Source organism: Doryrhamphus excisus, chromosome 22 (assembly GCF_030265055.1).
Source record: "Doryrhamphus excisus isolate RoL2022-K1 chromosome 22, RoL_Dexc_1.0, whole genome shotgun sequence".
NCBI lineage: Eukaryota > Metazoa > Chordata > Actinopteri > Syngnathiformes > Syngnathidae > Doryrhamphus > Doryrhamphus excisus.
Genome location: NC_080487.1, coordinates 1,501,784 through 1,526,677, shown reverse-complemented (window position 1 = coordinate 1,526,677; position 24,894 = coordinate 1,501,784). Strand labels below are relative to the sequence as shown.

Below are 24,894 nucleotides of genomic sequence, written 5' to 3'. Positions count from 1 at the left end.
AGAAAAATATGGTCAGTGGTTGTAGGAAACGCTTGAGTAGCGAGCAATTACAGACGCCGCTAAAACAAGAGCGGTCTGCCGGGAAAAGCCAATTAGTCCGGCGTGGCAGCAGGTAGGCAAGGTCGGCTGTGCTCTTTAGCATCCATCGTAGCAGCGTTGCTTATCCGATGGCATGGTGACGGACGGCGGAAAGCTTTAATGATAACGGGATCAATAGTTTGGCTGCATTATTGCCAGATGGGGCGTACCACTCAAAAGGTTTTAATGGAAAACGCTCATGAATGAATGAATGCAGCGGTGGAGTGTAATGAGACATTTGAATGGGTGTCTAATAATATTTGTTGAAGTTCGATACAGGAGTGTGAGCACTGCCGCTCGTTGATGATACTCTGAAGCAATAAAGCCGCCGGGCAATAAATGTAATATCAATACCTGCTCAAGAGTGTAACGCGACCTGATGATGACTATGAGATAACGTGAGGATGCTCCAAGCGGGGAGAGGCTGAGAAATAGCAACAGGGGAAGATGGCGTAAGCCTACATTAACGCTTCTGCTCCGCTTGTTGCCAATAATCCTTCTATTATGTTTGGCTAAAGGAGGTTGAGAGTTGAATGGGATGGAAGATGACGAATGCGTGCAGAAGAAAGAAACATAACGCCGACTCGGGAGAATAAAAGTACAGAAGTTCAGAAGAGTCAACGATACGTAAGACGGACAACTTGTCTCAAAGTGGATGTTCATGAGAAAGCCCCCGCCAAGCTGAAGATGGCACGCGAGGTGTATAATAATTACCATTATTACCAATAACAAAATAAAAGTAGGGACACCAAAATGGGCGGACAAGAAAATTGCAGTAAAGACTAGAAACCACGATGTATCCCACTAGACATCTACCAATTGTTTATACTAGGGTTGGGCGATAAGGATCTTAGCATATATCACGATATTTATAGTATGTATCACGATATGGTGATGGAAAATTTAACTTCCGAACCAATGAAGAAAACTCCGCACACAAGGATTTCTTTTCTAATTCAAAAATAAAATTCCAATACTGCTCATGTTGCAGGCTAAACACACATCAGCTAACAGTTAGCTAACACACATATACACAACGACTGCAAATGCTAACTAGCAGTAGCATGAAGTTAGCGAACTTGACAAAACAAGTACAACTTTTGAAATGGAAAATGCATCTATGTAAGTACTTTATACACCGATATACGTACAAAATACGATAATTTCCCAATTATCCCGTTTCGTTTCTGCTGTGAGGCAAACCTGCTTTTCACCGAGAGAAAACGACAAAGCTTGTCTATTTAAGAGAGCACTCACTCTCTTGTGGCCCAAAACGATACTTTCTAAAGAAGATGTCTCACTCTGTAAACTTTTTAACCTTAGCGTTTTTAACAATATTTATTAGAACTTTTAGCTATTTATTACTTTCATTTTAACTAACTTATGAAATGTATGAATTATTAATGTCTTCGACCCAAAGACATGACAACGTTCCTTTGTGATGTCACAGAAGGGCCGGACTTCCTTATATGGTTTATATATATATATATGGCACTTTGGGCATGTGACCAATCACAGCAGAGTTAGAAACAATTGCATAATAGGTCCCCCTTTAAACCATATAATGATATACTCTCGTCTAAAATGGTACAGCACGTGTATTTATTGGCAACAAACTGGCTAACTTTTCTTATGGGATGTCAGCCTCTGCAGACAGTGCTACTAAATGATCAATAACCGTAATGGCTGTGCTTGGGATTAAGGAAGATGCAGTCACCCATGCCCTTCCAACTGAAAATGTATTTTGCAAAATTCCTTAAACTATATTAGGAAAGCAGGAAGTGAACAAATGTAACAGTTACTGATTGTAAAAGTACCAGACGGAGGGGTAGGATTTAACTGTTTAACTGGGAACTGATTATGTGATGCATTCAATTGTAATCTGATGCATGTTCAAATGAAATTAAACCATTACTATTATTTCTTATACATTTTCTTAAATTTCTCATTCGTATATTGCAGCACTGTTCCGTCCAAGCCCCGCCTCTCGGAAAAACATTTGTGTCAATCATTGAAGTAGATTTGTTTGTGTAGCATGCGGGGAGACTAAACCCAAACTTTTGTACAAGCTGAATCGGTCCAATCTCATTGGGAACGAGAGCGCACGCCGACGTTCAAAATGGAATGGTTTCCACGCCGAAAGCCGCCAAGGCCGTCGCTCAGCTTTATTGCCTCCAATCCCAAATCCACTCCAAACACAAAGTGACTGGCTTTCTCTCTACTCCTCCTGCGCTGCTGCCCTCCCTTTCTCGTCTCGCTTTCGTCACTTCTCAGCAGTGAGTGCGGTTGGAGAGGGCTTAGTTAGCGGTGGCGTGTGTGTGTGTGTGTGTGTGTGTGTGTGTGTGTGTGTGTGTGTGTGTGAAAGTATGGCAGCTGGAATAGGAGGTGTGGCCTGATGTGTCAGATAGCGTCAGGAGGAGCTTTCACTGCTGCTGCTTGTGTGTCATGACTGGCAGAAATAAGCCAGTGTGAGGGGCAAAGATTGTGTTTATGCTAAAGTGTGTGTGTAAGTGTGTGTGTGTGTGTGTGTGTGTATTCGTCAGGAAGCTGTGGTGTCCCCAGATCTCCGGTGTTTACAGACAGGAAATGTTTGTCCAGGCAAAAAGGAGGGAAGCTTGCCGCCCTGTATCGCAAACACTGGGAAAGTGGTCCAACACACACACACATACACACATACACACACATATATACACACTTCCAACTGTGTGAAAAGGAATCTGTCGGAAGCGCCAGTCTTTGTGAGGGAGGTGTGGCATCTCGTAGTGGGGAAATGGGAGCGGGTGGGTCGGTCAATCCATTCCATTAACCAGGGGAGTTGGGAATGTCCGACTTCTGAGGAAAAGTTGAATGGATTTGAAGAATCCCGACTCGCAAAGTTTCCGTAAAACAAAAAAAAAAAAGTACCAAAAAGTTAAGCCTTGGTTTGCGGACAATATGGCGCCTGTCTTATTGAAGAGGTCCCCGTTAGTACCAAGTTAGCACAGAAACCAGAAACAGGCGTCATTGTCGCCCAGGTCCATCGCCGTGATGTCAACAGTAGGGTTGAGCATCGAGTATTCAGCATCCGTTGGAACTGATTCCGACATTCAGATTCTCCCGGAACCGTTCGTTTTTTTAACTTCCGGTGCCTACGTTCGGTGATTGGCCAGCGGCATAACGTCAAACGAAAAAAGGCGAGGAATGAACACTCGTGTTCATCCATTTCAAGTTTGGCTAGCTTGGCTAAAATTGTGCAAAAAATGAGGATCGTACAAACACAGATTCACGGTTTATTTCCCCGTTTTACAGACTTTTTATTCCGTTTTTTGACAGGCTACGCAGGACGTCTTTCGACCAATCAGGTCAGCGAAACAACAAATGACGTGGATATTATGCCAGCATTGAAACAGCATCCACGGACTTTGGTTAGCCGCCTTATTTCAACCATGCACAGTTTTTATGACCCTGAAGAATCGGAATCGGGAATTGTTAGGAAGCAAAATCGGAATCGGAATCACTGAAATTCATACGATGCCCAACTTCAGTCAACAGTGGTTGACTTGTTTTTTACTAACTAACACAGTTAGGTGGTCAAGTGGTTAGCGCACAGGTCTCACAGCTAGGAGACCCGAGTTCGATTCCACCCTCGGCCATCTCTGTGTGCAGTTTGCGTGGGTTTTCTCCGGGTACTCCGGTTTCCTCCCACATTCCAAAAACATGCTAGGTTAATTGGCCACTCCAAATTGTCCATAGGTATGAATGTGAGTGTGAATGGTTGTTTGTCTATATGTGCCCTGTGATTGGCTGGCCACCAGTCCAGGGTGTACTGAAGGCAGCTGGGATAGGCTCCAGCACCCCTGTGACCCTCGTGAGGATAATTCAATATTAACTCAACAGCCAATCACAGAGGTGGTGTCGTCGTCGTGTTTGTCAACAATCAAATATTTAATCAAGGAAAAATGTATTTGGTTAGCATACATTTTGGTTTGAGTCGGAACTTCAAGAAAGGATTACTGACACTAACCGAGGTTCCCCTGTATATTATTCCACAAACAAAGATTGTTTTTGCTTGAAAAAGAGAATACTATTATGGATTACCTCCATTACTGTGTCAATTTTGTATTCTGGATTTGAACACAAAGTATATGAAGATTCCACTAATAAACACAAGAAATGACATCTTAATATCACATTTCCCTCTTGCTCAAAGGCTCTTTATGGTAAATTAGGTTTTCCTGTCTGACTCAGCGCACGACTGCAGCAACATTTCCTTTTGAAAAAACTTTTTCACCTACTTAGACTGGAAACTTTGCGCTTCACTTCCCGCAGCTTATGATTGATTGTTTCAAATAAAAAAAAAATGTAAAAAAGGAAGCATGGAACTTAGTTGGCAACAATGATTGAACGAGAGAGATTTATTCCGGGAGCACTTGCCAATTTTTGTTTTCTTGCAATAAGCCACGCAGCTTTCTGGCTGTCCTGCCTCATTTCCTCATGATCCACGCTGACGTTTCTATTTGTGAGTGTGCGTGTGTGGGCTCTTAAATTAAGGACAGCGCTGGAGGCGCAGCGAGAGCGCGTGGGCGTGTATTTGTGGCTGGAGATGTCTGTTTACCAACACACACGTCTGTCAAGCGGGAATGATCTATACGGGATGGGAAGAAAGTGTCCTTTCATCAAGGAAGCTCACATGTGAGCTCAGTCACACGCAATTAGAGAGCGACGGGAATGACACAGCAGCACCGGGACAAAGTGAAGTCAATCGTTTGTAAACAGCTTGCCTGCGTTTCAAACAGAAAAAGAGCCGACTTACTTGCTGGTGAGGGGGTGCTGTAGCCGCTCAGGGGAAGTCCTGTCAGGGCCGGAGGTGACAGACTCCCCAACATGTGAGGGAAGAAGTAGGAGTAGGTGGGCATTGGGAAGCCATTGAGGTGGGGGCCCGGCATCGGGTTGCCCTTCCCGGCCATGTTTGGTGGGGTGTCGCTCACTATGAAAAAATACCTCCGTAAGTGCTAACAGAGCCAAAAGTGAGTCTGTGTGGTTTACTGGCTGGATTTAATCCCCCATGGGAATGCTGGATTAGCACATATTCCGACAGTGTCCGGCCAGGATATGTCACTCGGGTTAAAATCCAGTTTAGGGTTCAGTCGCTGATTTAAAAAAATATTGAAAAAATGTTCTTATCAAGAAGATGCAGAAGAAGCAGTGCTGATAGGAGGCTCTTCACTCCAATTACATGATGCTCTCCTGAGATTGGCCTCCTCTTGGCAGCCTATCGAACAGACAAAAGGACAAGAATCAACCAATAATCAATAATTATCAATCAATAATCCACCCGGACGATTATCTGTGCCAATATTTGGCATTTCAACACCTAGCGTCACCTTTTCGAAAATCCAACAGCTGACAAGAGATCAAATGCGGATGTCGACTGTGGTGAGTCATGACACTCAACATATACAGATATTATGTTGGCTTGTTGTCACTCATTGGGAGTGACCAGGATGGATAGGATCTGGAAGGAGTACATCAGAGGGACATTACATGTTAGAGGCCTTGAAGATGCGGATGCGGATGTCGACTGTGGTGAGTCATGACACTCAACATATACAGATACTATGTTGATTTGTTGTCACTCATTGGGAGTGACCAGGATGGATAGGATCAGGAAGGAGTACACCAGAGGGACATTACATGTTAGAGGCCTTGGAGATGCGGATGCGGATGTCGACTGTGGTGAGTCATGACACTCAACATATACAGATACTAAGTTGATTTGTTGTCACTCATTGGGAGTGACCAGGATGGATAGGATCGGGAAGGAGTTCATCAGATGGACATTACATGTTAGAGGCCTTGGAGATAAAGTCAGAGAGGCCAGACTGAGATGTCCAGAGGAGAGATATTGGGAGTGACCAGGATGGATAGGATCGGGAAGGAGTTCACCAGATGGACATTACATGTTAGAGGCCTTGGAGATAAAGTCAGAGAGGCCAGACTGAGATGGTTGGGGCATGTCCAGAGGAGAGATAGTGAAGACCAAAGAAGATGTTTATGGATGTGGTGAAGGAGGACATGACACAGATGCAGAAGATAGGGTTTGGATGGAGACGCCTTGGATTGTCGTCAAATCTCACTTCTGGTCACGTGACTGTGACGGGTCGCTGATGTCATCATTTAAAAAGAGCAGTTTGCTTGACTATATGGACTGGTCTGTCAAGCGGTTTGAGCTGGTCCTTTTGGTCTTGGACTACGTTGACGTGCGTTGACAACTCAAACCGTACTGATGTAACGGTTTTACCGGACCAAAACCGAAGTCCGGAAGTGTGCAAATTCAACCACAACAATTGTTATTCTTTGAACTTGAGTGTTTGAGCTAAAGACTGTTTTTGTTTTGATGCTAATTAATGGTAATGTCTGGTCTGAAACCTTACAAAAACAACCCATCTGCCTTAATTACCTAATGGGGTGTTAAAACTGTGAGGAGACCAGTGGGTGCATGATGTCTGCTCACAGCGTTTTTTTTTTTTCCTCGCGCAGCTCATTAACGGTGACAGGCTGCAAAATAGTGTGGGAGACAAGCAAAAACAAAACAAAAAAAAACAAAACAAAAGAAAAACTTGGCTAATTACACGAGTTGCCGAAGCCAGAGGTGAGACCCAAGGTACCACTCCGGGTCCACCAGAGATATGTGCTACAGAGTTTATTTCCAAACCAAGAGCAGCGTTGTTATCCAAGCAGAGAACATGAGCACACCAGAGAACATAATTGCTATCAAGAGGTACGCTGACATCACAATATAAACAAGAAAGAGAGCTCTGGCTTCCGCGCGGCTTGTCACAACACTAGCTTATTCTTTTCCCGTAATGAGCCATTTAACAGTCAGTGAGAGGCAAACGCTGCTTGTTGGGGAGGAAAAGAAGAAGTCATGTGTCGGAATCACATCAGGACATCATGGATATCTCTTGTAAAGGAAGACGAGGGGGGGTCAAGAAGAGGAAGACATGTCCGGGTTCCTGTTCCTACTTGTGTAGTGTACGTAAAGCACCGTGATGTGAAAACTTAAGAGGCGGGGACCGCTTGCAACACACCAAAGTAATGCGTCACTCACTTTGAGAAATGTCATAACATACAGTTTGATGATGTCAGGGAAAGGTTCAAGAGCAAGAGGAATTGCACCCACATGCTTCCGCAATAGAGGCCCAATGTCAAATTCTTATGCAGCGATTGTGTTTTGATCTGACAAATCTTAAGTAAGTTTAATCAAATGTAGAATTACTACAGCTTCTGCTTGGATTGCTTGGACCGTGGCGGCTATTGAACAATGAAAAAAAGCATCTCACGTATCACCGGAGTGAACAAGTGACCCTGGGAACACGGAGTGTCTTTCTGTGTAAAAATGTTACAACCTGCTGCTATATAGAGTATTAAGGCGGAATTTATTTTGAAGGCCACACAAAGACGGGGGTGTGGACTTCAACTATCACTATTATTATTTTTTATATAAGATATAAATCTCAAGATTAAAAATGTGACAGCAACCATTCACACATATAGACAAACAACCATTCACACTCACATTCATACCTATGGACAATATGGAGTCACCAATTAACCTAGCATGTTTTTGGAATGTGGGATGAAACCGGAGTACCCGAAGAAAACCCAGGCATGCACGGGTAGAACATGCAAACTCCACACAGAGATGGCCGAGGGTGGGATTGAATCCGGGTCTCCTAGCTGTGAGGCCTGCGCGCTAACCACACGACCACCGTGCATTCCGAGACGGTTTTATTCATTCATTCATTCATTTTCTACCGCTTTTTCCTCACGAGGGTCGCGGGGGGTGCTGGAGCCTATCCCAGCTGTCTTCGGGCGAGAGGCGGGGTACACCCTGGACTGGTGGCCAGCCAATCACAGGGCACATATAGACAAACAACCATTCACACTCACATTCATACCTATGGACAATTTGGAGTGGCTAATTAACCTAGCATGTTTTTGGAATGTGGAATGAAACCGGAGTACCCAGAGAAAACCCACGCATGCACGGGTAGGACATGCAAACTCCACACAGAGATGGCCGAGGGTGGGATTGAATCCGGGTCTCCTAGCTGTGAGGCCTGCGCGCTAACCACACGAACACCGTGCATTCCGAGACGGTTTTATATTTAATACAAACATTTTTGAATGAATGGTCGAACATCATCGTCAACAAACTCAATTGTCCAAGATGTCCAAGCAGAATCTGTAGTAATTCTTCATTTGATCAATTTTACTTAAGATTTGTCAGATCAACCCACATGGATGTTAAGACAAAAACGCAGGTCAGGAACTTTTTTTTTTTTTTTTTTTCCCTTTATTTGGGCAAATATGTGAATCATTACAGTGCATTTCTTACATCAATCAAAATATAACTTTCCATTATTTACATTTGTATTCAACTATCTGATCCCAAGCCCAAAAAGGAGTAGGCTGAAGCAAAAGCTTATAAATGCCTACCCCTTTTTGCAGGATATAATCATGTTCATGCCACTGTCTTGTTTCCCCTGTTATTATTTTCATTGTAATATTATTATCATTATTATCATTGTTGTTATAATCTTTATCATTATTACCATCATTATAATCATCATTAATATTACCATTTTCATCATTATAGTTAAAAATTTGTGATTTTTTAATTTTTTTTAATTTTTTTATTTTTTTATTATTTCTTCCTGCCTCGCTCATTGCTTGTTGTCTGATTATTTGCATTTCGAGAACTCCAACTTCTCAAATAGCATATCTAAAAGAAATGAGCTGCAGCAGTGAGACTCTGTGAGTCTTTGTCCAGCAGATATCTGCAGCAGTGTCGGACGGACGGCATAGTAAATCACCACTCCATGTCCTTCCTCTCCTGTTCAAGCTTGACCAAGTTGGCCATAAACATGGTAGACGCCTCTCAGCGCACTGGATGATATAAGAGTTTTTACTAAGCGTATATAACGTATTTATACTCTTGTCTTTTGTCATGAGGCGGCATAAGGCATCCATTGTGCTAGTTAGCAAACTCGGTGAAGACTGATGGGTCTGTGTTTATTGTATGTGCACCACTAATACGTCTCTTAATCAAACTGAGAGTCGACTTTATGGGCTCGGCTCTCTGCTCGCTGACTTATTTTTATTGATTGTTGTCCCGGAGTCCTCTTTGTCACTCTTTGTCATTGTGAGGTGGCGTGTGTGACGGTCAGAGGTTGCAGGGTAAAGGCCGGGCATAAATTAGGCTGAAAGCTTTAATAGCATTTTTTTTGTATTATTTGAACCCATGGGAGTTGGTTATAGTTAGGCTTTTAAAGCCACGCCCCCTCTCAATGCCGCCGTTCAATCAAACGAAAGCAAATGTCCGTAAGTTATTACTGCACTGCAGTCATCGATACATTTGGAAACCGCCGCTACATTTGCGGGATCATGTAAAATGCATCAATACTGTCAGCATGCAGCAAGTGATGTAACGCCATCTCGACTACTATGTAATAGCCACAGGCAATATGGATGCTCAAGTCTTTCAATAAGGAGCAACATCTCACCGGGTCAATGAGAGAAGCTGGAAATGGGCTACTTTCTTCACCATTATCATTACGGCGTCTTGTGTGGCGCCGTAAGAGGCTGTTGAGACTGATAGGCAACATCGAACACCAACAGCCGCTTTATTGTGGGGGAGCCACGACTCTATATAAGCGATGCTGCTGGAAACAAACAGGGATTATGTTGTTTTACTACACAAGTGTAGTGTGTAGCTGCAGCCCGTAGATCCTCACAACATCAACCGTCACACAAAATTGCAATCATCATTTTTCATCATAAAAAAAGTCTTTGTAGTAAGAATAATCAAATGAAGTTAACAGCAAAAACAATTTTAGCTTGTGGATACTTACATGAAATCATCTCAACAAACATTATAGAAATGTAATGCATTCCCTCATTGTTTCCTCTAAATGAACACCAGCGCTAGAAGCACTCGTGCACTTAATTGCTATTGTAGACTAAGTTTGTATCACACTATAGTATTTTAGTCTATGTCTCATTAACATTTGTATTCATATAAATAATGATTATGGTTTAATTTAATTTGAACATGCATCAGGTTACAATTGAATGCATCACATAATCAATAAATAATGAAGGGAACTTGGCTCACAGGTAACTCGTACCCTGCATGAAAGGTTCACCAACGGTCTGGATCACAACAAAAAACAACAAAATGTGTTTGGTTAAAGAACAATTACTATTACTACTACTACTAATAATAATTATTATTATATTTATATATTATTATTATTATTCATTTCATTCATTTTCTACCGCTTTTTCCTCACGAGGGTCGCGGGGGGTGCTGGAGCCTATCCTAGCTGTCTTCGGGCAGGAGGTGGGGTACACACTGGATTGGTCGCCAGCCAATTATTACTATTATTATTATTATTATTATTATTCATTTTCTACCGCTTATCCTCACGAGGGTTGCAGGGGGTGCTGGAGCCTATCCCAGCTGTCTCCGGGCGAGAGGCAGGGTACACCCTGGACTGGTCGCCAGCCAATTATTATTAATATTATTATTATTATTGTTATTATTTATATTATTATTATTATTCATTTTCTACCGCTTTTTCCTCACGAGGGTGCTGGAGCCTATTCCAGCTGTCTTCGGGCGAGAGGCAGGGTACACCCTGGACTGGTCGCCAGCCAATTATCATTATTATTATTATTATTATTAAATGTTATTGAAAATTATTATTTATTATTAACAGCTACTTCCCCCTGGCCATCAGACTGCTGAATGCCAAATAAGCCCCTCTACCTGCCCACACGCAAAACTTAAAATGATTATTTATTCAAAATTATTTAAATTATTTGTGCAATTTATGCTGTACATTGTTGTTCATGTTTGATGTCATCTATTTATTCTCCACATTATTATTATTATTATTATTGTTTATTATTATGCGGGACATTTCGCTGACAATTTCACTGCTGTGTTATTGCGCAATGAAGGAAGTCTATCATTATTTTATATATTTTTTATTTTATTTTACTGTTAGTTTTCTGTTCCCATTGTGTACAGAACCAAAGTGCATGACTACTAGCGTATGACTACTATTACTACATTTACTACTATGACTACATGATGTGTTTTATATGAATTCATCCATCCGAGACTGGAACTATTTATCACGATGCTTCACACATTGAACATAAAACCCCTTTTTTTTTATTCCTCTTTAGCCAACATCTCCCTTCATATGATGTATGCTCTCTACGTATATGATATGGCCAAGGTCACGGATAAGACCAAACGTGAGGATGTGCATTATGCTGAACGGCTGCTGGTCTGGGAGTGTCAAGGGCAACGATTTTGTCACCATAACGATGTCCCAAAAAGCACGTCATGTCGATAAATGGAATAAAAGTAGCTTGGAAAACAAGAAGTTTCTGTATGCTGCCGCTATCTCCAAACCAGGAACGGATAAGTAGTGTAAAATAGGATTAAGATGAGCAATTGTGATGCAGCCTATAGCTCCCTTAGGGCTCCATTCGTGCTTTTAATGTACTTTTTTTTTTTTAAATTCTGCTCCTCTGCAGTTTCTATTTTTAAAGCTTTATCCGCGTCTTTTACCAGTACACTGCACATGCTACGTATATTCATTTCAACATATGTATACTTAAGTGCATAACTGTATGAGGGCTCGCTCCCGGGGGAATTTAGGTGATCACTAACAGCGGGGGGGGGGGGAAATAAACAAACAATCTGGGTCACTCGGTCTTAACTCCTTGCGTCGGAATGTAACAGCCAGCGAGAGGGAAGGGTCGGAGGTCACATGGCACGAGAGACAGTAATCGCTTGTGACAGCAAACTTTGAATTAATCATCGGCCAAGCAGCAAATGGCAGAGCGGGGTCGGGGTGGACGGGCGGACAAGAGAGCGCAGCGCCACGGGGGGATGGCGAATGCAACGCATGACATACTGTACGGCGCGGGGGCTGGTGTGGACATGAGTAGACGTCGCCGATGTGCGCCGCGCAACACATGTCCAGATGAAGTTCAATGAGGGGGGGGGGGGGGGTTGAGACCCAGTGGCTCGGAGATGTCGGAGCTATGGGAAACATCTTGTGAGGAACACACAGCTATACATCATGTTGCTACTGTACATTATGTACATACTGTACATACTGTACATATTTTATGATCATCTGCTCCAAGAGCGTGTCTGACTTTAACGTTTAGATGTCAACTGGGTTTTAAAGCACCTATTCTTACAGTGTCAATAATTATAATAATAATAATAATAATAATAATAATAATAATAATAATAATAATAATAATAGCGCTTTACAGAGTACTCAAAGACGCTTTACAGTAGAGAAAAAATGCATCCTCAATAAGGGTCGCGGGGGCGCTGGAGCCTATCCCCGTTGTCTTCGGGCGAGAGGCCCTGCACTGGTGGCCAGCCAATCACAGGGCACATATAGACAAACAACCATTCACACTCACATTCATACCTATGGACAATTTGGAGTGGCTAATTAACCTAGCATGTTTTTGGAATGTGGGAGGAAACCGGAGTACCCGGAGAAAACCCACGCATGCACGGGGAGAACATGCAAACTCCACGCAGAAATGGCCGAGGGTGGAATTGAACTCGGGTCTGCTAGCTGTGACGCCTGTGTGCTAACCACTTGACCGCCGTGCAGTCCTAAAATGTAATATTCATTCATTCATTTTCTACCGCTTATCCTCACGAGGGTCGTGGGGGTGCTGGAGCCTATCCCAGCTGTCTGGGTACACCCTGGACTGGTGGCCAGCCAATCACAGGGCACAAATAGACAAACAACCATTCACACTCACATTCATACCTATGGACAATTTGGACAATTTAAACAGCTGGGATAGGCTCCAGCACCCCCGTGAGCCTTGTGAGGAAAAGCGGTAGAAAATGAATGAATGAATGAATGAATGAATGAAATTCCATCCATTCATTTTCCTGTTTATCGGTGGGGGCAGTAGCCTCGGACTTCCTGGTCCACTGGGAGGACACCAAGGCGGGGGGGGGGGGGGGGGGGGGGGGGGGGGGGGGCATCAGGACGATATGTCCGAGCCACCTCAACTGGCTCCCCTTGGCTCTACAGCCCTGATCTTGGGTGTCCACCATCGGGTTCAGGACCAAACTCAGAGCTGGTGCGCAGGTTCGATGCCTTTTGCTGCACAAACAAGCAGTTATGAACTGATGAATGAAATATGAAATATTGTTCTTAACTTTGACTCCGACATCTGGCCGAATTCTCGGTTGGATACGCCGTAAAAGAAGCCAGACGACTTTGGTTTCACTTTGAAGCGCTATCAGCGTAAAGCAGCGAGCTCTCCCGGGGAACACCAAAGGCCGTCAAGCTCCGAGTGGATGTGAATCTTTTACAGTGTGCTCCATCATCAAACCTGGGTGACTTTGCAGAGGTGCCGGTAATGGAAGCCGCTCAGGCACCATGCGTTGAAATTTTCATGAGGGCCCCTTTTCGTGTGCTTGAATACACGTTATGAGTCAAATGTGCCAATTCGCTGGTGAATATGAACACAAACGTTGTGCAGCAAAGCGCACATATCAGTGTGTGTGTGTGTGTCAACAGGTGTCTAAGCTAGTAAGTGTGTGTGTGTGTGTGTGTGTGTCCTGAGTCACCTTTGCATCCCATCCATCTGCCCCGGAGACGCGTACGCAGCAGTAAGAGTCCATTTCATGCTCCGATTTGCATAAAAAGTAGAGCAAGCAGCGCGGCACACTTAGACAAGTCACTCGGTGTATCGCAGCTAATGTTGGATCAATTATTCAGGTCAAAGTGGTCGCGCTAACTCACTAAAAAGTCTGCTGTGGTTTGCCAAAATCAGTCTGTTCGAGCTCGACAATGTTAGCCAGTTATAATAAATAAATACATAAATACATAAACACAGGGGACAAATCTAAGACAATATGAATGTATGTTCATGAAGATGGTCAGTGTGTTGAAAAATATGGAACAATGGGATGCACATACATGACTTTTATAGTAGACAATCCCTAAAAACATCAAGACAAAGATCCCCAACTGGCTCAAACTGGGTGTTATGGGATGTTATGGGATATAAGACTTACTGTTATCATAAGAAGTTACAATTTTCTGAGAACCAAGTTACAAAAAAGTGACAAAAACCCCCATGGCTATATTAAAAATTGATATTTTATGGAGTAATAAATACATTTCAATGTATTTTTTATAATAATTATTTAATGAATAATTATTATTTTTTTATTATTTTTATTATTTTATTATTTTATTATTATTATTATTTAATGTTATTATTTAATTTAATTATAATTAATAATATTATAGACAAATTTGTTGTACTATGAAGAAAAAAGCAGTAATTTTATGAGAAAGAAAAAGTCATAATGTGTTGGGGGAGAAACACAAATATCTATTTTCAAGATAAAAAATGTGTAATTTATGAGGATTTATTTTGTTACATGCCAAAAGAGTAGTATTTCTACAATAAAAATATCTGAATGATAAAAATAAAGTACAAATATTAGATGAATAAGAAATAAGAAGCGGAAAAAGTCATAAAAAGTATGACAATAAAGAGCAAAAAAATATTATGACACAAAAGTAAAGTCATAATTTATAAATAAAGTTTTATTAAATAATTAAATAATAATTTATTTATTTAATTATAATTAAATACAGCTTAATTATATAAATAAAGCCATAATTTGATTACAAAAAAGAGCAGGCTAAGACTCTAAGGGTGAGCTAAGCGTGACGTAACAGCGACAAAGTGCGGCGCCGTGAGGCTAAAGCGTGCTAAGCGTGCATCTCGTCCCAGTGAGAATCCTCCTCTCTTTTGCCGGGGCCCCCCTGTGGGGTGAATCCACTTGTCAGCGAGGCCGGCTGGGTGACATTTCTGCCTCACCTCAGAAAGGTCAGACTCTAATTATTTCAAATGTCAAAATGGGTGCACCTGCAAAAAAAAAAAAAAGGGCAAAAAAAAAAAAAAAAGCTAAATAAACTAGCAGATGAGTCGAGTGTATGAGTGTCAGGAGGCTTGCGGTCACACAAAATACAAAATACATCTGCCCCCCTCGCCCGGATGCATGTGTGTATATAGTGTAGACTGAGAAACACACCCACATATGCACAGTCACACATGAAGTGGCTAAAGTGGACTAGCCATCGGAGCATGACTCAGCCCTGCTTATCAATATCAGGCTAAAGAAGCATTCATCAGGGATGGAGGGGAACACAACAGGCGGCGTTTGCTTTTCGGGCTACCCACTGTAACCATTCAGCTCGGTCAATATTTGCAGGAGGCTATGGTTACAGAAAGCCCCCACATCCACATCCACACACACAAAAGCAACAGCAGAAAGCCCCACTCACGCTCAGAGGAGGTTCGGAGATACAAAGGGCCATAGATCACTGATATGCATGGCCCGCGGCGAGCTCCTTGTGTCTCGCTTTTTTTTTTTTTTGGTACATTTTTCTAGCTCTGTAAAAACATGAAGGGCTGGTCTCTATTGTTTACACAGCTGGCTCACTTGGAACGGCTTGCTTAATATGAAATATGAAGAGCTCAGAGAGGTGAGCGGGAACCAACGAGGAGGAAAATGCCTAAGAGAGCCAGGATGGAAGGGTGGGCCTTCTATGAGGGGGGGGGGGGTCAGAGACTTAAAAGTGGGTTGCGCTGGAGGACGTTACAAGTGAAAGAAACAGAATGAAGTCCAAAATAGCATGAAGACGAAGCAGACTAAGACTGACCAGGATGGGCCCACTGCATTACAGGATTCATACATTATTCATTGGCAGGCAAAGGAACCTCAACCACACGATTTCTTCCACCTGAATTTCTGCCAATAAAAAAAATTCACGTCATGCACAAATATGATGCAAGGTTTCCAAATATCACGTCAGACTTCATATCTCAGTCATCCTTGAATGTATTAACTTGAGCATGTTTTGTGGAAAAGTGTGAAGAGATAAGCTTAGTTATTGCTCCGCGCAGCAGTACACTGTCCTGGCTGCTCAGCACAATATGGTTTATAATACATCAAAAAGTATTATTTTATAAAAAAAAAAGTACACATTTTATGAAAAAAAGTAGTGTTATCCAAGGTAAATTTAGTATTTTTATGTATTAAAAATGTACAATGGCTGCACGGTGGAGGAGTGGTTAGCGCACAGGCCTCACAACCAGGAGACCCGAGTTCGATTCCACTCTCGGCCATCTCTGTGTGGAGTTTTCATGTTCTCCCCGTGCATGCGTGGGTTTTCTCCGGGTACTCCGGTTTCCTCCCACATTCCAAAAACATGCTAGGTTAATTGGCAAGACATCTGGGATAGGCTCCAGCACCCCCGCGACCATCGTGAGGATAAGAGGTAGAAAATGAATGAATTAAAAAAATGTACAAATCTTATGAGACAATAGTAGTGTTGTTACATTCATTCATTTTCTACGCAGCTTATGCTCACGGGTATGCTGGAGCCTATCCCAGCTGTGTTCTTATGTACTTCACTATAGGCATGAATGGTTGTCTATATGTGCCCTGTGATTGGTGACCAGTCCAGGGTGTACCCCGCCTCTCGACCAATAAAGACAGCTGGGATAGGCTCCAGCATGCCCGCAACCCTAGTGAGGATAAGCGTGAATGATTGTATGAACCCTCCATGGACCAGCAATCGTGTTTGGCTGCACCATAATAATAAGTCAATAATAAAAGTCCACGATCCAAAGGTTCTTGTTGAATCCTCATCACTAACAGGAAGTCTTTGGTGGGGGTCGTCCAACAAGCAGCACTGAAAGCCTTGAGGTTTTCTCGGGGTGAGTCATGCCTCCTGCGGCCAGAGCTCCATGTTGTTCTTTCACTGCTGTGACACACAACCTTCACTTTATTGCCTCAACGGGAACGACACACTTGGAACAATCCGCCATCGCCTTTCCTTATCTTCTTTTCCCTCAACAACACGAGAACGGAGAATCACTTTTCATAGAAACTATCTTTATAGGTAAATGATCTGATTGTAAAATTATCACGATAAAATCATAAAAATCCTCTAAAAACAATTGAAGTAATAAATTAACTGACTTCATCTGACCTACATACCATATATGGTCATCTAATTATAATCCCCTCATGGAGACTTTGCTTGGAATGACTGAGTCACTGACCTTTTTAAACGCAACAATGCTGATATAAATCACAGCTTTTGGTGGCAAACAACCATTCACACTCACATTCATACCTATGGACAATTTGGAGCGGCCAATTAACCTAGCATGTTTTTGGAATGTGGCAGCATGCACGGGGAGAACATGCATGCCGAGGGTGGAATTGAACCCTGGTCTCCTAGCTGTGAGGTCTGTGCTAACCGCTAGGCCGCCGTGCCGCCCATATTGTATTCATTCATTTTCTACCGCTTTTTTCTCACGAGGGTCGTAGGGGGTGCTGGAGCCTATCCCAGCTGAGAGGTGGGGTACACCCTGGACTGGTGGCCAGCCAATCACAGGGCACATATAGACAAACAACCATTCACACTCACATTCATACCTATGGACAATTTGGAGTGGCTAATTAACCTAGCATGTTTTTGGAATGTGGGAGGAAACCGGAGTACCCGGAGAAAACCCACGCATGCACGGGGAAGAACATGCAAACTCCACACAGAGATGACCGAGGGTGGAATTGAACCCTGGTCTCCTAGCTGTGATGTCTGCGCGCTAACCACTCGACAGCCGTGCAGCACCTGTTGTTATTAATTCATTCAATCATTAATTTTCTACCGCTTTTCCTCACAAGGGTCGCTGGAGCCTATCCCAGCTGTCTTCGGGCGAGAGGCGGGGTACACGCTGGACTGGTGGCCAGCCAATCACAGGGCACATATAGACAAACAACCATTCACACTCACATTCATACCTATGGACAATTTGGAGTGGCCAATTAACCTACTACGTTACCACACATCGTTGCTTGAGTCTGGACTTGAGATTCAAGACTTGAGACTTACTTGGGACTTGCAAAACACCCACTTGGTTCTACTTGTGCATGGTAGTATCTGACCAGGTCTACATTGTGTCGGTATTTAGACTGAGCACCATAGTAATCTGCTGCTGCCTTATTCCTGCAGATATAATCGACACGACATGAATGTGGTCAGATTTGGTTGTAGACGGTCAAATAACGGGAAAGTCATTTGAACATGACGTCAACTTTGAACCAAAGAATGACATTTAAACATTTGTTTAAAGTCCAGTCTTACTAATGCAGACATGTTCTTATGTACAACTCTCCCCAAATGAGTTCAAGGTTACATGTTCTGTATGTAAGCATTGGAGGCCATTTGTAAACACGAGACTAAGTTAATAATCTCAAGGTCAAACAACGCTGAAGACAAGCACATATATGAGCTTGTACATGCATTAGTGTGTGTTTGTGTGTGTGTGTGTGTGTGTGTGTGCGGCGTGAGGTGGCTCACTCACGCCATCGTCAACCTTGTTCCACTTAGCTAGAGAGGCCCGCCACACAAATGAAGACCACATTTTGGTGTAGGACTCAAATCCTGAACCACTTTCAACTCTTAAACACAAAAACACAAAACATTCATTCATTCATTCATTTTCTACCGCTTATCCTCATGAGGGTCGTGGGGGTGCTGGAGCCTATCCCAGCTGTCTGGGTACTGTCTGGACTAGTGGCCAGCCAATCACAGGGCACATATAGACAAACAACCATTCACACTCACATTCATACCTATGGACAATTTGGAGTGGCTAATTAACCTAGCATGTTTTTGGAATGTGGGAGGAAACCGGAGTACCCGGAGAAAACCCACGCATGCACGGGGAGAACATGCAAACTCCACACAGAGATGGCCGAGGGTGGGATCGAACTCGGTTCTCCTAGCTGTGAGGTCTGCATGCTAACCACTTAGGTCACCGTGCAGCCTAACATAAAACATTCATTCATTCATTCATTTTCTACCACTTTTACCCCACGAGGGTCGCAGGGGTGCTGGAGCCTATCCCAGCTGTCTTGGGGCGAGAGACAGGGTACACCCTAGACTGGTGGCCCGCCAATCACAGGGCACATATAGACAAACAACCATTCACACTCACATTCATACCTTTATGAACCTACATTCATACAATTTGGAGTGGCTAATTAACCTAGCATGTTTTTGGAATGTGGGAGGAAACCGGAGTACCCGGAGAAAACCCACGCATGCACGGGGAGAACATGCAAACTCCACACAGAGATGGCAGAGGGTGGAATTGAACCTGGGTATCATAGTTGTGAGGCCTGCATGCTAACCACTAGACGCCATGCAGCCTAACATAAAACATATAAAGCAAAAAAAAAAAAAAAAAACCTTGCCATATTCCATGCCTCGGCGCACACACGATATTTACATTACACATTGTATTCTCAAAGGGGAAGAGCTTGCTCAAGAGGACTTTCCGGCTTTGCCCCAGCAAACACACACACATAATCAGCATGCATCCTTGCACACATAAAGTTGTGTCACCTTTGAATGCCGATATCCAGGATGTCAAGTTAACAATGTTTTGAGAAAAGACTGGAGCACATATTTCAACACAGAAGATCCGATGACACGAGAGTGAATGACGCACTTAAAGGCAGGGCCCCTTCCTGTTTATGCCGCCACTCGCTTGCCGGAGGATCAAAAAAGATGTGCGGCTCTGCCCCTCTTGAAAACGGGGGTGCCATACATTTACTATACACGATTCCAAACTAAATGGTAAATATGTGAAATAATGTGTGGTGTTATCACTACAGTGAACCGAGTCTATTTGTGCTACGTGTCAACGTGTTGGTGTCAAGCGTTGTGGGTGTGAAGGGAAAAGCACCAAGCTAAATGTCAGTGCATGACCAGGGGGGCTTGTTAGCCTCCGGAAAGCTGGGTTTATTCTCTTGGATAATCTATCACAGAGTGTTTACACCTGGAACAATGTCAGTATGTTCGCATTTAAATGACAGTGAAAAAGGGTCTATAGCAGAGGTAGGGAACCTATGGCTCGGGAGCCAGGTAGGGCTCTTTTGATGACTGTATCTGGCTCTCAAGCGTTTCTTACCACAATAAAAATGTATTTTTGCTAACATTTTAAAGTAAACATCACAGAAATGACTGTTAAAAACAATCAACAACTTTCTTATGCATTTTAATCCGTCCATCTCTTTTCTACTGCAATACGGCCAACCATATCCATCCATCTGATGATATTTTCCAGATCAAACACCAAAACTCGATTATTACTGGGTAATGCTGTAGTCTACCTCGGTCATTGAGATGTCAACATGTAAATGCAAACTTTCCTCCTTTAGTCAAATAGTCACCTAGCTAAAGCTGCAGAACCAAGCCTTCTGACGAAGATGGCCAAAAGAATGAAATATACGGAGTACGGTGCAAAACCATGCAGCAGCAGAAGTTGCATTAATGGCAGCAAGTATTAGATTTATTATTGGACACTGCGCTGCTCACAAAAGTGTGCTGGCCACACCCCATTGGCGTGGGGTAGTGTGCCTGGTCTACGTAATTAGAGCCCATTATATCTAAAACTGTTGGTCTTACATAAAAATGCACACATTTTATTGCATTCAATGTTTAAAAAAATGTATATGGCTCTCACAGATACACATTTTAAAATATCTGGTCTTCATGGCTCTCTTAGCCAAAAAGGTTCCCGACCCCTGGTCTATAGTATGAAGTGCAGATAATGGTTGTATCTTACAGATGCAACTACAGTAGAAACAAATATATACTCGGATTTAGACATTTTTCCATAAGAAATAATGCAAATTGAAAAATCTGTTCCAGCGACAATCTGTTTCGCCTAGAAAAATTTATTAACAGTACAGTCTAAAAGTCGCGGACAATCTGTACTTGCAAGTGTGGGCAGAATTTGGGGACGAGTTCCACCTCAGTACGGATTTGGGAGCGTGCAGACGCTATGTAGCGCTCTTATTGCAGGAGGAACTTTTGTTGTGTGCGGGGCTGCATCGGACTCCAATGTGACGTGTGAACGAAACAGGTGTTGGGTACACTGATATCACATTAATATTGCAAGTCCGGGCATAAAACAGAAAGTGGTCTGCAGACTAGAAATAAATGCATCGTGAAATCCAAAAGGTGAGTTCATGTTTGTTTATGTTCTGGTCATACAAGCATATTGGCTTTGTTTGGCTTGAAATAAGCGAAGAAAATTAATAGCTTTTGGCAATTTTTATTTTGTAAAAGTCGCTCTAGCCGTCATAAAAAATCCACGGACCGTGATTTGAACGTAAAACCGAATCATACAAAAACCGAGGTTGCTGTATTTCTACTGTATAAATACCGTAGCAGACCACCAAAGCTAAGTGAAGTGATGACTACAGAGACTGTTGATATTTTACTGTTGTAATTATTTTTCTTTGTAATTGTGGTAATTGTTTTGAATTCTGTAAAGCACTTTGTGTTGCATGTCTCCGCAGGAAAAAAAAGTGCTCTACAAATGAAGTTGATTTGATTTGATGTAGAAAACATTCACAGGAAGCATGCCTTTGTAAGTCAGGGTCAAAACACTTGACAACACAACCGGTTGGTGACATAACGTGCCGTGACCTCTCTAGGACGCACACATGCGTAAACCAGCATATACTGTACATCACTGTCTGCGGGACCTCATTCCAACAGTAGAGCTTTGAGATTAAGAGCAGGCATTGGAAACATATATGGATATATAACGTATAATCTGCCGGGGAGATACTTTATACTGTATATAACGTTGAGATGGTGCCAGATGGAAGCGGGCCAAACAACAGCTGCATGCAGTCAAGGTTAGCGTTGATTTGAACGCAACGATATTGTGTTTGTATGTAAGGATTCAGGGACTGACCTCCCCACGAAGAGTAAAAGTGCACGGTTAATCCGTCTCTAATAGAAACACATTCCAAGAAGACATTTCTCCTTGTCCCCCCCCGCCCCGCCCCGCCCGTACCTGCTCTCACGGAGTCATAAAACTCACATTTAAAAATGCATGGGCTCCATAAGCTGCCAAGGCCTTTCTATTAACAGTGTTATAGTGTTGCTGTCTATAGCTGCTGACGGCAGCCTGGGAATTCAGCTGTCCATTAAGAAGGGGGGGGGGGTAGATGAGATGGTAGGGATGAAGGATGAGAGACAGAATTTACTCATTTTTCTTGTCGGCATGGCAATGCAATCTGATGCCTTGATGCTTCAGCAAGTGGAAAAACGCAGTGGTGAGATATTGAAATAAACTAAGCAGTGCATTTGCTCATAGACTGTTAAAGTGTATCTGTGTGTGTTTGTGTGTGTGTGTGTGTGTGTGTGTGTGCGTTCGCCGACTTCACACAACCCGTACGCCGCGCCGCCTCTGCGGGCTCAAGCAAAGATGGATTGATTTGAGTGTTCCTGAGAGATTTTCCCCCAGTGTCCTTAGGCGCTCGCCAGATGACTATTGATCGCTTAATTGATTGATTGGCATCTGGCCGACAATGAGTCAAAAACATCATCACTCTTCCACGGATCCCGGGCGCTCAGCACTCTCCCTTAGATAAGGATTGGACAACAGAATTTAAACAGCTACATCTTCCAGACAAAATTTGTTTCCCCTCGGGAAGACGCTCAATAACTCTTCACCGGTCGGGGTTCCGGGCGTTGTGTGGAGATGGTATCTTCCTGAAAATACACTACACTTCACCGGGAGTTAAAATACAATGCAGGTACAAAGCATTAATCTGTCATAATCCGAGCATGCGCTCATTTATCAAGCCTCCTCATCTACGCGTCCTTGAACGCGACGCTCGACGTCGACCTGCGCTTGATAAGAGCATCTGCTTAATGTCTTTGAATTAAAATGTAAATGAGATTTCAATGGTTTGGGTGCGACTCCTACATGCCAGAGTGCATTTTCCAGCTCGTAGTTCTCCACTTGCACACCCCCGCCTCCCTTTGCGACTAGTAGTCAAACATGGACTATGAAAATTAATGAGCGAGTCGCTAAAGCAGTAGTGACACTTACGAACAAGGCTCTTGTCCCTTTAATGGACCATATAGACAACGTCGGACGCATTTCAATTAACACACAATGGAATGACATGATATCGTGACGTATAGCCAGAAGTGGCGGACACGTGAGGGCGATAACGACGATCCCTTTTAATGGAGCATTGTGGACCCGAAAGGACTTAATAGGAAGTGTAAAATCACGATGTAGGCAGCGTCTAAAGGGGTGAGTGACACCCGGGAGAGAAGCCGTTACATCTTAATGCACTGCTGCCACCGGGATGAATCGGCCCCCGTCGATGGGGGTTGGACACCATCTGAAGGCCGCTAACAGCCGCCGCTGTCAGGCTCACATTAACCTTGAGAACAGCCAGGGGACCGTGTTAGCCCTGTTGACCTCTCGTCTTCACACACACGTGCACATAGCGCTCTGCTGTCCACATGTATGACTGAAGTGTGTGTGTGTGTGTGTGTGTGTGTGTGTGTGTGTGTGTGTGTGTGTGTACGTCAATCCTCTCTCCAGTGTCTTATGAGCACCATCAGTGGGATTAAATCAGTCCATCACAGGCTGCTCCAAGACCATCTAGGCTGTCTGGGCTGGAGCGAAATCACCTAAGTCTATCCTTTTGCCCCCGAGGTTAAGGTCCATGTAGACCAGTAATAGCGCTCTCTAAGCTAATTTGTGTACACAGGTGCACACACGGGCAACCAGATGTGCTCGTCAACCACGTTTGACAAAAGGAGATGGAACGTTTGTCTGGGAGATATAAACACCAACTCTAATGTATTCCATCTGATGTGAAAACCACTCAAATTAAATTGAGTGCAACGATGTTTTTAAATCGGGGCTGCACAGCGGACGAGTGGTTAGCGCGCAGGCCACACAGCTAGTTCGATTCCACCCTCGTCTATGTCTGTACGGAGTTTGCATGTTCTCCCTGTGCATGCGTGGGTTTTCTATATGACGGTCAAACAACATTTTCTACACCGCTTATCCTCACTTTTGTCGCCAATATGCTGGAGCCTATCCCAGTTGTCTTTGGGCGAGGTGTGGGGTACACCAGCCAATCACAGGGCACATATAATCAAACAACCATTCACACTCACATTCATACCTATGGACAATTTGGAGTCGGCAATTAACCTAGCATGTTTTTGGAATGAGGGAGGAACCTGGAATACACCGGAAAAAAACGTGAGAACAAGCAAACTCCGCAAAAAAAAAAATATACAAAGTTACATTATTATTCAGGGCTGCACGGTGGTCGTGTGGTTAGCGTGCAGACCTCACAGCTAGGAGACCCGGGTTCAATTCCACCCTCGGCCATCTCTGTGTGGAGTTTGCATGCGTGGGTTTTCTCCGGGTACTCCGGTTTCCTCCCACATTCCAAAAACATGCTAGGTTAATTAGCCACTCCAAATTGTCCATAGGTATGAATGTGAGTGTGAATGGTTGTTTGTCTATATGTGCCCTGTGATTGGCTGGCCACCAGTCCAGGGTGTACCCCACCTCTCGCCCAAAGACAACTTTTAAGGGTCATCCCTTAAAGTCTACAGCAACCAAAACTTTTCAATAGCTTGCATTCGTCCCTTGCCACTTTGCGGCTTCACTATTATTGGTTTTTAAAAATACATATTGAAGCAAATGTTATGTATTTTTGCATTTTCAAGCATAAAAATGGCACAATAATCCGTCATGAAATAAAGTGCCACCGAGGAAAAGACAGGAAGCAGAACCGGTGGTAGCAGAGATGAGGAT

The 24,894-nt window shown here is 43.3% G+C and overlaps 1 protein-coding gene across 2 annotated transcripts in view; it reads right to left on the bottom strand.

Moving 5' to 3' along the window:
- Positions 1 to 24,894, bottom strand: part of raraa (retinoic acid receptor, alpha a) — a 167,281-nt gene that overhangs the window by 86,501 nt on the left and 55,886 nt on the right. For both annotated transcript variants that reach the window (XM_058062203.1, XM_058062205.1), the window contains exon 4: positions 4,871 to 5,329. In XM_058062203.1, coding sequence (XP_057918186.1) covers positions 4,871 to 5,024 — 154 coding nt within the window. In that variant the 5' untranslated portion in view covers positions 5,025 to 5,329. The remainder of the gene's footprint in view (positions 1 to 4,870; positions 5,330 to 24,894) is intronic.